The sequence below is a fragment of the Ruditapes philippinarum genome, unplaced genomic scaffold, assembly GCF_026571515.1.
Source record: "Ruditapes philippinarum isolate M1 unplaced genomic scaffold, ASM2657151v2 ctg7038_1_1_1_1, whole genome shotgun sequence".
NCBI classification, from domain to species: domain Eukaryota; kingdom Metazoa; phylum Mollusca; class Bivalvia; order Venerida; family Veneridae; genus Ruditapes; species Ruditapes philippinarum.
The window spans coordinates 31,856-44,156 of record NW_026862999.1 but is presented as its reverse complement, the minus strand read 5'-3'; the positions used below and the strand labels follow the sequence as shown (position 1 = coordinate 44,156).

Sequence of the window (12,301 nt, the reverse complement as noted above, 5' to 3'; positions counted from 1 at the left end):
CAAAACCAAAAAGTAAATATGTGTAAGTTGATATCTATGTATAATAATTATGAAAAATTATAAACGACTTGACGAATCCTAAGAATCAGTAAAGGATTTTTATAGTCTATCATGGGCCTCGAAAATTATTTCAGAACATGTTATAGCCACGGATTTCTCCCTTTGATGCCAATCTTACCGTTTCTTTTAGTAGAATTATTATATCCACCAGCATCTTATTTGCATCTTGTATTATATCAGTCATTGGCAGAGAAATTGGATGTATGGGGTTAAAAGTAAGGTGATAAAAGTTTAGAAGTTGATATTATTTAAATCAAATAGGCATAAAAGCCCATGAGAAGTATAAACAAATACTCAAAAGGCTTTCATTTATTGATAACTTCTATATTTTATGTACATGTAAGTATGTATAATGGTTATTTACCCCTTTATGTCGATTTTATGTCGATTATGTGAAGTCACAGTCGTTGTGGATAAATACATATTCAAATTTTCATTATAATTTTGCAATATTTTGATATTAAAGAACATCCATAGATGTTACCGATATTCTAGTTTACATTTTTTTCGGCCGTCATCTGCCAATATTCACTTTACTTCCTGTGAACTGTTCAGGAAAGACCTGAATAAATGGAGGAGTTTCACTAGTTAATTTAAAATTTCAGACTGAATATTGACCATTCAAAATCTAGCAAAATATAAACAATTCATGTATACAAAGGAGTTAGTTTCCTTAAGAATAACAAAAACAGTGAAACCATGTTTACTACGACTGACTTACATTTATTGCTACAGACAAAACATTTTCTGCCGATCGTGGATTGTCGCAACAAAACCAGATATACGATTATGATATCATTAAAGAATTAACAGGCAATGGTTTGGAACAACCGATCAAACGGTAATTGTTCTCTATTATATAAAATTAACAAACATTTAAAGATTTTATAAGATCTTGTTTACTGTCTGTTATTCAGAAATTACATGGCATATTATATGGGCTTTCCTCTATACTTTAGATTTGTTGCTATCATTATCACACGAGTTCATTGAAAAATAAAAGGTAACAATGACATCAATCAATAAAATATATATATATATATATATATATATATATATATATATATATATATATATATATATATATATATATATATATATATATATTTATATATATATATATATATATATATATATATATATATATATATATATATATATATATATATATATATATATATATATATATATATATATATATATTTCTCTCATTTCTCTAACAATTTATCTGCACACTTGTATCTTTATCTGATCCCACGTAAGGGAAAGTATAACTGTATTGAATTTAATTATTTCCCTTTAAAAATATATATGTAAAATTGAGCATTTTTATCTATCTTAAAACTAGTCTTAAAGTGTAAAACAGGTGGATACAAAAACGATGATAAATAGATAAGAACATTGTTGTTAAAGTTATCGACAGATTGCATTTTAGAACCTCCTCTCGACCAATAACAATATTAACTGTCTGTCGGATAGGACATTAAAAAGCGATGTCTCACCACGTAGATTAGCCCAATCCGAACATATAGACCAATCGGGATCAGCAATTATTCCGGGACGCTGGATTTATTGCACAACCCTGAACATAGCAACATGCTCTTCAGGGGCGCAACCAATATGCGACAGCAAATACATCGATTGTTTACAAAATATTGATTGATTGACTGACTGACTGACTGACTGACTGATCAGTTTTATAACATGTTATTAAATAAATTGCTTTGTTTGTAGAATGTTGTCCACTGAATTACGTTTTTCGATACATTCCGTACGGGTGTATGAGAAAGTGAGACTAGCACGATGTTTACGTGTACAAGGCTTGGTATGAATTTTTATACATTGAAAATATCTTTGCTGCGAAATTTAAAGAAACAAGTACATTTCTTTAAAAAAAAATCCATAAATTTTCTGCATTTTATATAATGATTTTTAACCTTTTACATGCTTGATCCGGAATTTCATAGCCTTTGCAAATAGAATTGAGCCATGTCAGCTTGTACACAAGGCTCAGTGATGTTCATAAAAAATCTTGATATCCCCAAAACTTGTATGGATTGTTCCAAAGATTGAAATTGGACATCAAGAAAAGCAGCATGTTCATGATTAAATATATCAGCATATTGTTAACAGTGTCTGTCCGCTTTTGAATAAGAACACAATTATTTAGCCAAACTGCATTGAAGAGCCTCGTTTACTAAGATGTTTCTGCAATATTTTCTCTTGAGTTAAAACGTTTACCAGCCTAATGATAGATGATATCTATATAAAAATCTGGAAAAAGGGAAACCTCTCTAGAACAATGGAAACAAAGAAAAAAGAAAAGACTTTATATAACTGAGGTTGTTGATGTGAGATAATAAATGATGTAAGATATGTCTAACACCAAACCTGCACCGGCTTTAATTGTATTCAATATTCTACACTTAATGCGTTGAAAGGGACAAGAAAAAGATAAAATTTAATGAAGAAGTGCAGTGTAAATTTTATAGATGCCACACAGTATGTCATACATGTACCAACTGTTGTGGGTGTAAAAATCTTCCAAACGATTCATTTCGTCCTATCATTTTTATTTTGTTCATTGATATATATAAATATAAAATAATATTTCAGGTGAAAATTGATTAATCATGTATCATTCTATTAACAGGTGACATTCAACGACATGGACAACAATGGACAAGTTATTGTCAATTTAGAAACGTTGACTAGAAGAATCAAATGTGAACATTTAAACATTACTGTAAAAGGTAGTTTTAAAAAATGCATTTTAAGTTCTGTTTATCATATAAACATCATATATACAGATTTTCCTGTGAAATAGACTATTTTATTCATGCCTTTTAAAAACAGGTATAAAAGTTAAACAAGAGCCTCCGCCAGTGTTCATTGTTGTCCTGTTTCCAAAGATAAACACATTGGAGGAAGAACATTGTACGAGTAAAGGTCAAGTTCAGTCTGGCCTACTTGAACGTATTGTTCAAAAGGTTGTTGTGTTCAAGTAAGTCACAAATCTGATAAATGTAAAAGTATTCTGCAACGGGTACGAAACCATGACATTGACAATAGCTCGATTTTTTTTTCGAAAAACTGGAGCTTAAACCGCTTTTAGTTGTTTTATAATTTCATTCCAACAGATATAATAACATATTAAAATTCAATTAGCAATATGGACCTTTTCACGATGCGGTCCGTTGACCGGATGTTGTATTTTCTGTGTTTGATAAAAGATCATCGCCCTACATAGAAATGGAGTAGAAGTTCATAGACAATTTTGCGTTATTTGACGGTAACAAAAGTAAAAAAAAACTATATTTTTATGAAATAAATTGCTTTAAACAAAAAGAAAACAAACAATGAGTTGTATTTTATAATCTCTTCAGCGAATCACCGTTTGGAAGGAATGGGCTTTGGCTGTTATTTAGAGTTGTTGCTCTAGAGAGAAGTTTTACTTTTGTAAAAAATTATACTGATATTATAAAAAATTATTGCCCAACAGATGGTCGTTATGCAGAGGTTGTACTGCATTTTCATAAAGGTATTAAAGTCATGTTACGATTTATTTACAGATTGGGCTTTGGAAAATACATCAACATCACTGGGAGCAGTTCTGATTGTTTCCTGTTTACTGTCCTTATTTGCATCTGTGGCAATTATATTATTGGCTGTGTTTATTTTTATGGTAAAAAATAAATATGAATAGATGTTCAACAATATGTTAAAAATTGATTGGTAATTTATATAACACAAAGAAGATAAAGAAAAAAGGAGAAAAAACATTTATTTACAAACTAGATTTACAATATTCCCGGTATTTTCTACGCGAATTACGACACGTGCCCTTCACTGCAAGTGGGCAAATCGAGTAAAACCACCAACCCTTTGTTCTTTTCGAACACACACGATGAGTGACATGTGATTTGAATTAAGCGACCTCGACGGAGAATGCCCCTCCCCTATTCTCTCTCAACCGATTTAAAACCCATTATAAATACTTTTAGGAGAATAAAGTATATACTGTAAATATGTTTTGCCAAGGAAATTAAATCATCTTTTTCTGTATATTATTATTGTCATCTTCATTCATTTTTTATAGGAAACTAAAAGCTACTTTGCAGGCAAAGGTAAAAAAGATTTGCCAATGAGGGAGTATTGGAGGTTGATCAATTTCTGGGAAATAGCAGTGTTAATATCAGATATTCTTACTATATATGGGACCATTTGGATCGTGTTTGAAAATGAGGTAAGCTTTAGTTTATAAATAAAATCTTCTAAATGTTGTCTCTTATATTTTTATCGCCGTTCCTGGACGGAGATATATAAAATTAACAATATTTGAACAGTTCTATCTGTACACCGCCTGCCTTTAGCCAATCAAAGCGAATAATTTAATATCACATGATAACAAATGGAAGTCAAACACTTCAATGAGGGATGCTTAAATGGACTCGCCCAACCGCCATGTCTTGTCGGGTAACTTATTAAATACCATTATCAATGTACGAACTCAGTACCAGTCTTAAGTCTCGTGCACGATGTAGTTTTAATAAGAGTATATTTTGTTTTCTTTCCAAAACTAGTAGAAAAAAACTTCATAAATGCTTTTTCTGGACGAGTTTAATACTATAAGTTTTTTTATTGCATCATGTCTATAATATAGCAGGTCAGTTATAGTCCGTTTCAGAAAAAAATCGCTAAGCAGTCGACGGAGTATAGAACATAAATTCCATATATAGAATGTTCACAGACACCATTTTTAATATGTAGCAATGTGTAGCAAGTAACTATTGTTAATTACGCAAAAACAATTATTATTTTTGCCGACTAATGCACTGATTAAATAGCGCATGTAGACTAACTAATTGTACTATGCGTTTAGTTATTGTGATATTCTTCTTATGGGCAATATCTCCTACATTCTAACCAAGAACAAAAAATGTTTTAGAATCTAACTGAGCAATCGAGTATTTTAAGTAATGACCACACACAATAAAAGTATATGGGTGAACGGCGATTCCAAGCATTTTTGGAAATGCTAATACTTGTATGATTCATATACTTCTTAAATGTATGCATTAATCGGATTTTTCCTCGGCTCTTAGTATGGGTAAGAGTTCGTATTAAGACGACCGTAGGAACTCTTACCCATATAATCGAACTGCAAATATATAACTGCAAATCGGCTCTTACAACTCGATATCAGATAAAGATATAGAAAGTGTCACCTCTTTAATTAAGCATAACATTATTTTTCCCCAGCAGTCACGTACAAACAAGGATGGGGTTCAATTACTTAATCTGGCATGTAAAACAAAGAGTTTTCAACAATACCTAGGATTATTAATGCAATTCATTCCTGTCATATGAAACAAAATGTTTTGCTTACTTTTTCTAGAAAATATAAAACAGTCAGCAATTAATAATTGATATTTTTCATAGCAAAAAGTTACTGTGTTCACATTTGTCTCTGCGAGCTGAGCTCCACTTGCATTATCTATGTACTAAATTTGAATGTATCCTCACATTGCTACAGTGTTATCAGCCTTTTTAGAAACACCTGACCTGGCTAATTAAAATATGCCAATCACAATTTTCAATATCAGCACTGGTTTCTTCATGAAAAAGCGGCTACACTAATTACTGCCGAGTAAGAGCCGATTTGCAGTTATTCTATAATAATGAAATTTCACGAAAGAGACCGAGAAGATGCAACTGTGAACTTAATGAAAATCTGTCAAATAATCTTTGATACATGGTGAAAACAATGTGTTGGCTCTGTGTATCTTAGAAATAATCCATGTAGAAATTAGTAAGATGTAAATAGATCAGTTTTGTTATAATCATATACAAGAAAAGCATTGATGCAAAGCATCAAAGGGCGTCCAAGCAAGAAATGCAGCAAGTGAAGATGAACTAGTAGACATATGATGACAAGATAGTCTTATAAACTTTTCAATGGTTTTTACCAGAATTGTATATCACTTATGAATGATCGGACGAAATACATTGTTCATTACGAACTTTGATTGGCATGCTAGAGATTAGAATATTACTTGTTATTTCTTAATGACCGTGGTTATTAATAGCAACGGATTTTGTGTGTTTGCGTTTGTTTACCCTCGCCACTGGAAAGAGACCATATGGGCGAGCAACGGATATACATGTATACAATTATTTATAATCCATATGTGTAACGCATGATCAACACCACACTTGTGTAATTGTCCCTTATAAAGTTATCGCTATTAGCGAAGACTCCCTCTTAAGGTATCTATTCACACTTAGTAAAAATATGGCACTGGTTATATTACCATGTTGATCATGTTGAGCATAATTGTTTATTATACAATAATTGTAATATCTTATTAATTTTGATAAAAAAAATACAGATTTTATGAATATTGTTTTCTTTTCTTTTTTTTTGTTTTATGTGCTATTTTATGTTTACTTACTTTTTTTAATTAAATTGTAAAATAAATTTTAAGAATTCATTTGTCATATTGACCGACGATTATAAGTAAAAAATTAACTGGAAAAGGTCAGTAAATAATGGTTAATCTTTCAATATATAATATTGTTTATTTTTATATTCTTAAACCATGTACATTTGTATTTTTCTTTATCATTTTTTAAATTATCAATCAATTGAATAATTCATAAAATCTAATTTGTAACTTTAAATAATTCCTCGGCATCTTTACTAAACCACGAATAACAAATTAAATAAAATGTTTCAAAGTTGATAGTGTCGTATTAATACCATAAAAATGTACCTTTTTTCTCAATTATTGTACATATTTATTGTTTTTATCTCATAAAGATAAAATGAAACATGCTATTGTTGTTGTTCTTGTTGGGGTTTTTTTCGAATTGTATGTTTATGTATAAAAATAATCAATAAATTTGAGAGTTGATCTGTGTTCATTAATTATTGTAACCAAATTAACTGACAAACATTCATTTTGGAAAAAAAGCTTATTTATCTGTAAATTATTTGTTCTATTCTGTAACGATATCAAACCTCTATTCCAAAACCGGGAGAGACCGGACAATAAACGTGTGGTACTTTTCGTCGGTCACTAGTAAATCCCTGTCAAAATAGACCGGGAGAGACCGGGAATTACCGATAGGAGCACATCCCTCTATAAATAGATTTTCGGAATATTTAGGTCATTAACTCATCATTCTATTTACAGCTTTCGGATAAATGTACAACAATAACATACCATAAATGTAAACAAGTAAAATGGTTTCCTGCGGGGAACATTTTTAATGATATAAAGATATTTCATTTAACTATTTCCAGGATTGTTTTGGGGGGGGATAAATAAACGCGCGGTATTATCAGGAATATAGTTGTAAATAATCGATCAATATAGAAGAAGGTCTTTGGAAACTGGTGATCGTTGATGACCGGAGAAGGTTGAACATAAAACAATTATTTCTTTTTAAGAAAATGATTAAATAGGACTACCATTTTATGAAAAATTCCGACCAAAAAAAAAGTAAACACACAGGTTTACGCAGAAAATATCTCTATTTATTCTGGTAGATGCCACTACGAATATTTTAATTTTGTAGATTTTCAGTATAGACAATTTATTGTTTGTAAAATTTGAGATACATATTAAAGAAACATTGATAATTTTCAAACACATCATTCAAGTTTTTCCACCTTAAACGGTAAAATAATTATAGAAATTTAGAAATATCACGTAATAGTTTTTTGTTCTTAATTAGGTGTCACTTTGACTATTCCCTAGAGATAAATCCGTAACGTACCGGCAAACGGTATTTAGCCAGGTTTTCGAAAAGGTCAATTAACCAATCATGTACGGTTTACAGATCACATGCTCCTCCATGTACCGAAAACAGGTCACGTGCTCCTCCATGCCTCAAAAGTAAAACGCGTACCAATATCCTGCGGTCTCCAGACCGCAGGGAATAAAAAAACCAAGAGCACGATTTATTGACGGAAAAGGTTATTTCATTTGAAAATGTTTGCAAGTTCGCTATTCATTGTACCACGGATTAATTAATAATCAAGCACCTTCATACCGATCGGAATGATCGGCTTTTATTATGACCGACTAAAAGGCTCGAGAAGTTGCTGTCGCCCTTTCACATCCATAAAGGGGCGCCGCGCTTCGGCGCGGACGCCAAAAATATGTATGCCTATAAAGATTGATTAACCAATGAATGTCTCGACGTTTGTATCATGCAATCTCCCTTCGGCGTTTGCATCATGCGATCTCCCATCGGCGTTTGCATCATGCGATCTCCAAATATAAATCACTATTGGATTCTTATCTTTCAACTTGAAAAAAAAACATATCAAATCACTATTGTATTATCCGCCCAGCCTCGTTTTCATTTGCTGAGTCCAAACATTCATATTGAATCATTATTGTACGCCTAGCCTCGTTTTCTTATTACCGAGTCAAGAAAAATTTAGTGGATCATTATTTTACTCCGAAATCTCAGCAATCAAATCCGTATCGTACTAGAAGTAGCATAGATATGACAAGATGTCAAAAAAGTGAAAAGGATAATTTATTTTACACAGTTAAATACAATACTGATTCTATTGGAACCATACACACCGAAAAAAAACCTTATCGTCTCGTCCAATACAGTTTTGAGATTATGTTCAGTATTGTACTCAACATTGTAAAATAACCCTAGTATCCTTTTCGTATACAGTATAGTGCAAGTTCTTGATATACTTGTGTAAAATATATGAGATTTATTTTTGATGAATAACACTTTTTTCATGATATATGTACTCGATACTTAATAAATCATACATTTTAGTAACACTTTTTTTAAATAATATAACGTATTTACGAAAACGGAAAATTGTATAACAACATTGTTCGTTACAGCACAGTGAGTGGATAGTAGAGACGTTGGATTCCTACACAGTCTGGCTTGGTTTCGGCTGTTTATTTGCATGGATAAGTCTTCTCCGTTTCTTCAAATTCCACAATAAATTCCATGTAAATAATATGAACTATATGTTTTGTTTTACACTGTTTTGTAAAAAAGGTGGACTTAATACGATTAAGAAAACAGATCAAATCTCGATTTATTCCTGTTTACTATGCATAGATCCCTGATATGTCTAATTCTTATTATCAGATTAGCGGTCACTGTAAAAATTTCACCGCAACACATTGTTAACAAAAGAGCACATGTCAATGTTTGTGGTTAAAAAAAGTTTTTAAAATTTAAGGTCACAATAGGGATTTCTCAAATAGATAACGCTTAAAAACGTTATCAATGTTTAGGATATTAGGATTTCGATAATGTGTGGATTGTGTTGATTTTGAGGGGATATGTAAGTCATTTTGATATACATGTATGGTATACTATTTAAGAAACATATTCAATTGTGAGATAATAGTTTTCTTATTTCTTTATATTCTACCAATTATGTGTTACGACCTTATTTTAGATATATTCTGTTTACAGTTATTGTTCAGAACCTTATTTAAAGCCTTTGGGAACGTGTTGGCGTATCTGCTATGTGTGACTGTTTTGTTTATAGGCTTCTGGATGTGTGGATTTGTCGTTCTTAGCCCCTATCATGTCAAAGTATGTGTAATTAATAAAATTAATTAAGGTAGTTAAGGTGATCAAGAAATATTTTGATATAATTTTACACATCTGCATGATGCAGGTTTTTCATGCATATCAAATAATGTATCGTCATTGCTTTGAAAGGACCTTCACTGAGATCCAAAGGCCAAACATAAAATTTCAAATTCTTACAAATATAAACTGGCCCATATGCCTCAGAAATGCTTTTAAGTTTTATTTCCTAAAAGTTTTTAAATGTTTGTACTCTTTTATAGTATCCAAATAGTAACTCATTGCACCATTATCCGAACCATCTTTTTCAGTTGTTGCTTTTTAGCAATAAGTACAGTTATAGTGCATAAGTATTTTGTATGGAAGTCAAAATACTCCTTTGTTTACATTTTATATTTATTACTTTTGTCAATTTATCTCTACCTTCTACAGGAAACAAGCATCTTACATTTGCTTAAACCATTATTGAAACATCATAAAATTAATGTTTTCCCTTCTCAAAGAAGAAAAGTTTTATTTGTTTTTGAGGCATAACGTGGCTTTTTATTAAAATTGAAAATTGATTTTAGTGATTAGTCTGAACTGGGTAAAAAGCTTTAAAAATGTGTTTCACCCGAAAGGCAATTTGCACAATTAAAACGATTATTCTTGAAGAATGATCTGAAATTTCGCACACATGTTAAGGGCAAAGGCTTACATCACAACATTGAAATGTTTTTTTAGAAAAGCCTATTCCCTGTCCCGTTATTAAAAACATTGCTGCTACAGTTCTTTGTCATATCAAGCTAATTTTAGGTTTCAAAACATGAGAAGCTATTGGTAATCGTTTAACTTTCCTCCCAGTTCAGGACACCGGAGACCGCTGCAGAAACATTATTTTCCATGGTTAACGGCGACGAAATCTTTACCACTCTAGCCATGTTGGAAACAAACAAAATTGGCGGGAAATGGGTTTGGTGGTTTTCGAGAGTTTACTTTGGCGCTTACATTGCAATCTTCACAATCGTTGTCATCAACCTCCTTATCGCCATCTACATGAGCGCGTATGAATCCATAAGGGTAAAACCGTTTCTTTTTGTACGACTGATGAATATAATTTTCGAAGTTTGTTTGCTGTTTCAGTAAGGAAAACAAGAATAAATCGTCTATTTGAAGCTCTTTCTGCTCGTGTAAGGTATTTTTAAGTATTTCTTTTAAAATATTATAAAAAATTGTTGTCACTTATGTTTCTTTTTATATTATGTATCTAATCTAAGAAAATAGATCTAGTAATTTTTATTCTGTTGGTCACTCCAGAGATCTCTGGTTACTCTTAGGTCAGTTATATTAAGACTTTTCGTTATACCAACATACATGTTTATGAAGGATACAGTATGTTTTATAGTTTTGAGAAACTTATTATTAAAACCATGAATATAATCATGATTTTCTTGCTTTAGAATTATTACAAAAATGGCCCGGAAGAACGAGACTTAGGACCAATGGGGAAAGCGTGGCGAAAGTATCTGAGTGAGAAAAGACCAAACGAACATAATCCGATTTCTAAGTCCATTTGTACTTTCCTTACAGCACTTACAGATGATAAGCGGCAATTTTCGAAAGGGGAAGAGTCTCTGCGAGATGAGATGAAAAGGTTGGTACGAGTGGAGAGCAACAAGCCAATCCTGATCAAACCAAGAACGCTGCGAGCGTTTATGAATGAAGAGGAAGATACACCCACAGTTATAAATTGTGGTTGTTTTAATATTAACTTCCTTACTTTCTTCAACAAAGAAAAAATAACCTATGAACCTTTTAAAAATTGCAAAATGCTCACTAAACAGAAAACATGATCTCCATATCTATTGCAATGCAAGTACTAATGGCATAATGGTATTCAAAAGTTATTTCAAAAATGCAGAATAAAAGCATCCACTTAAAGACTTATTTAGTGTTAACAATGTTCTCTGTAAATTAAAAACTTTAAAAGTATGAATTAAAACCTAACTTAAACGATATAATACGATAATAAAATGTAGTCAAAATAGTTTTTAGTTGCTGTTTTGATCTGACAAAGAATTTCTGCGTGCCTCTGTTCACAAATCAGAATGAAAATCAAATTGATTGGAACCGTATATTGATAGTGTAAGGGATTTTATTATCAAAATACTGAAACTGAATTGCCCGTATAAAAGAGTTTGGATAGACTGCATGGGAGACTACTTCTCTCTTCCCCTCGTTAAATGAACGTCGTTGAGATGGCAGGTGATTGAAGGTCGACTGCTACTTCTAAGATTGCAAGTTCGCATGCTCTCAACAGCTCGGATTTACGTTTTTAAAAGGCGACACGACTTAGTTTGTATGAAGTTAGCTGTCGGTGTCCTGACTATTTAAAGCCGAGATAAGTGGTCCTTAAATGTGACAGGGACGACCAGGAAATTGTGTTGTTGTGCGTGAGCCACTAGCACAGAGAGTGACGTCTTGAAAGGCAGTTCCTTTGCTCCAACAACCCTATTAGGGTTACCTATTTTTCATATTGTTGTACATCTACCTTCTGTGATTATTCAAAACATAAACTTATCCCATATTCATTCTCGAAAATTACAAAACCGAAGTGGTATCAAACATTTAAATGAGTGCTATAATGTATTCATAATTGACAGGT

At 31.6% G+C, this 12,301-nt stretch overlaps 1 protein-coding gene across 1 annotated transcript; it reads left to right on the top strand.

Moving 5' to 3' along the window:
• Positions 1 to 400: 400 nt before the first annotated feature.
• LOC132720845 (mucolipin-3-like) lies at positions 401 to 11,656 on the top strand. Its single transcript, XM_060705069.1, has 9 exons — positions 401 to 901; positions 1,795 to 1,885; positions 2,714 to 2,813; positions 3,633 to 3,745; positions 4,160 to 4,306; positions 8,949 to 9,062; positions 9,538 to 9,660; positions 10,501 to 10,716; positions 11,097 to 11,656. The coding sequence occupies exons 2-9, from the start codon at positions 1,796 to 1,798 to the stop codon at positions 11,487 to 11,489; spliced, it is 1,296 nt and encodes a 431-aa protein (XP_060561052.1). The 5' UTR covers positions 401 to 901; position 1,795; the 3' UTR covers positions 11,490 to 11,656.
• The last annotated feature ends 645 nt before the right edge of the window (positions 11,657 to 12,301 follow it).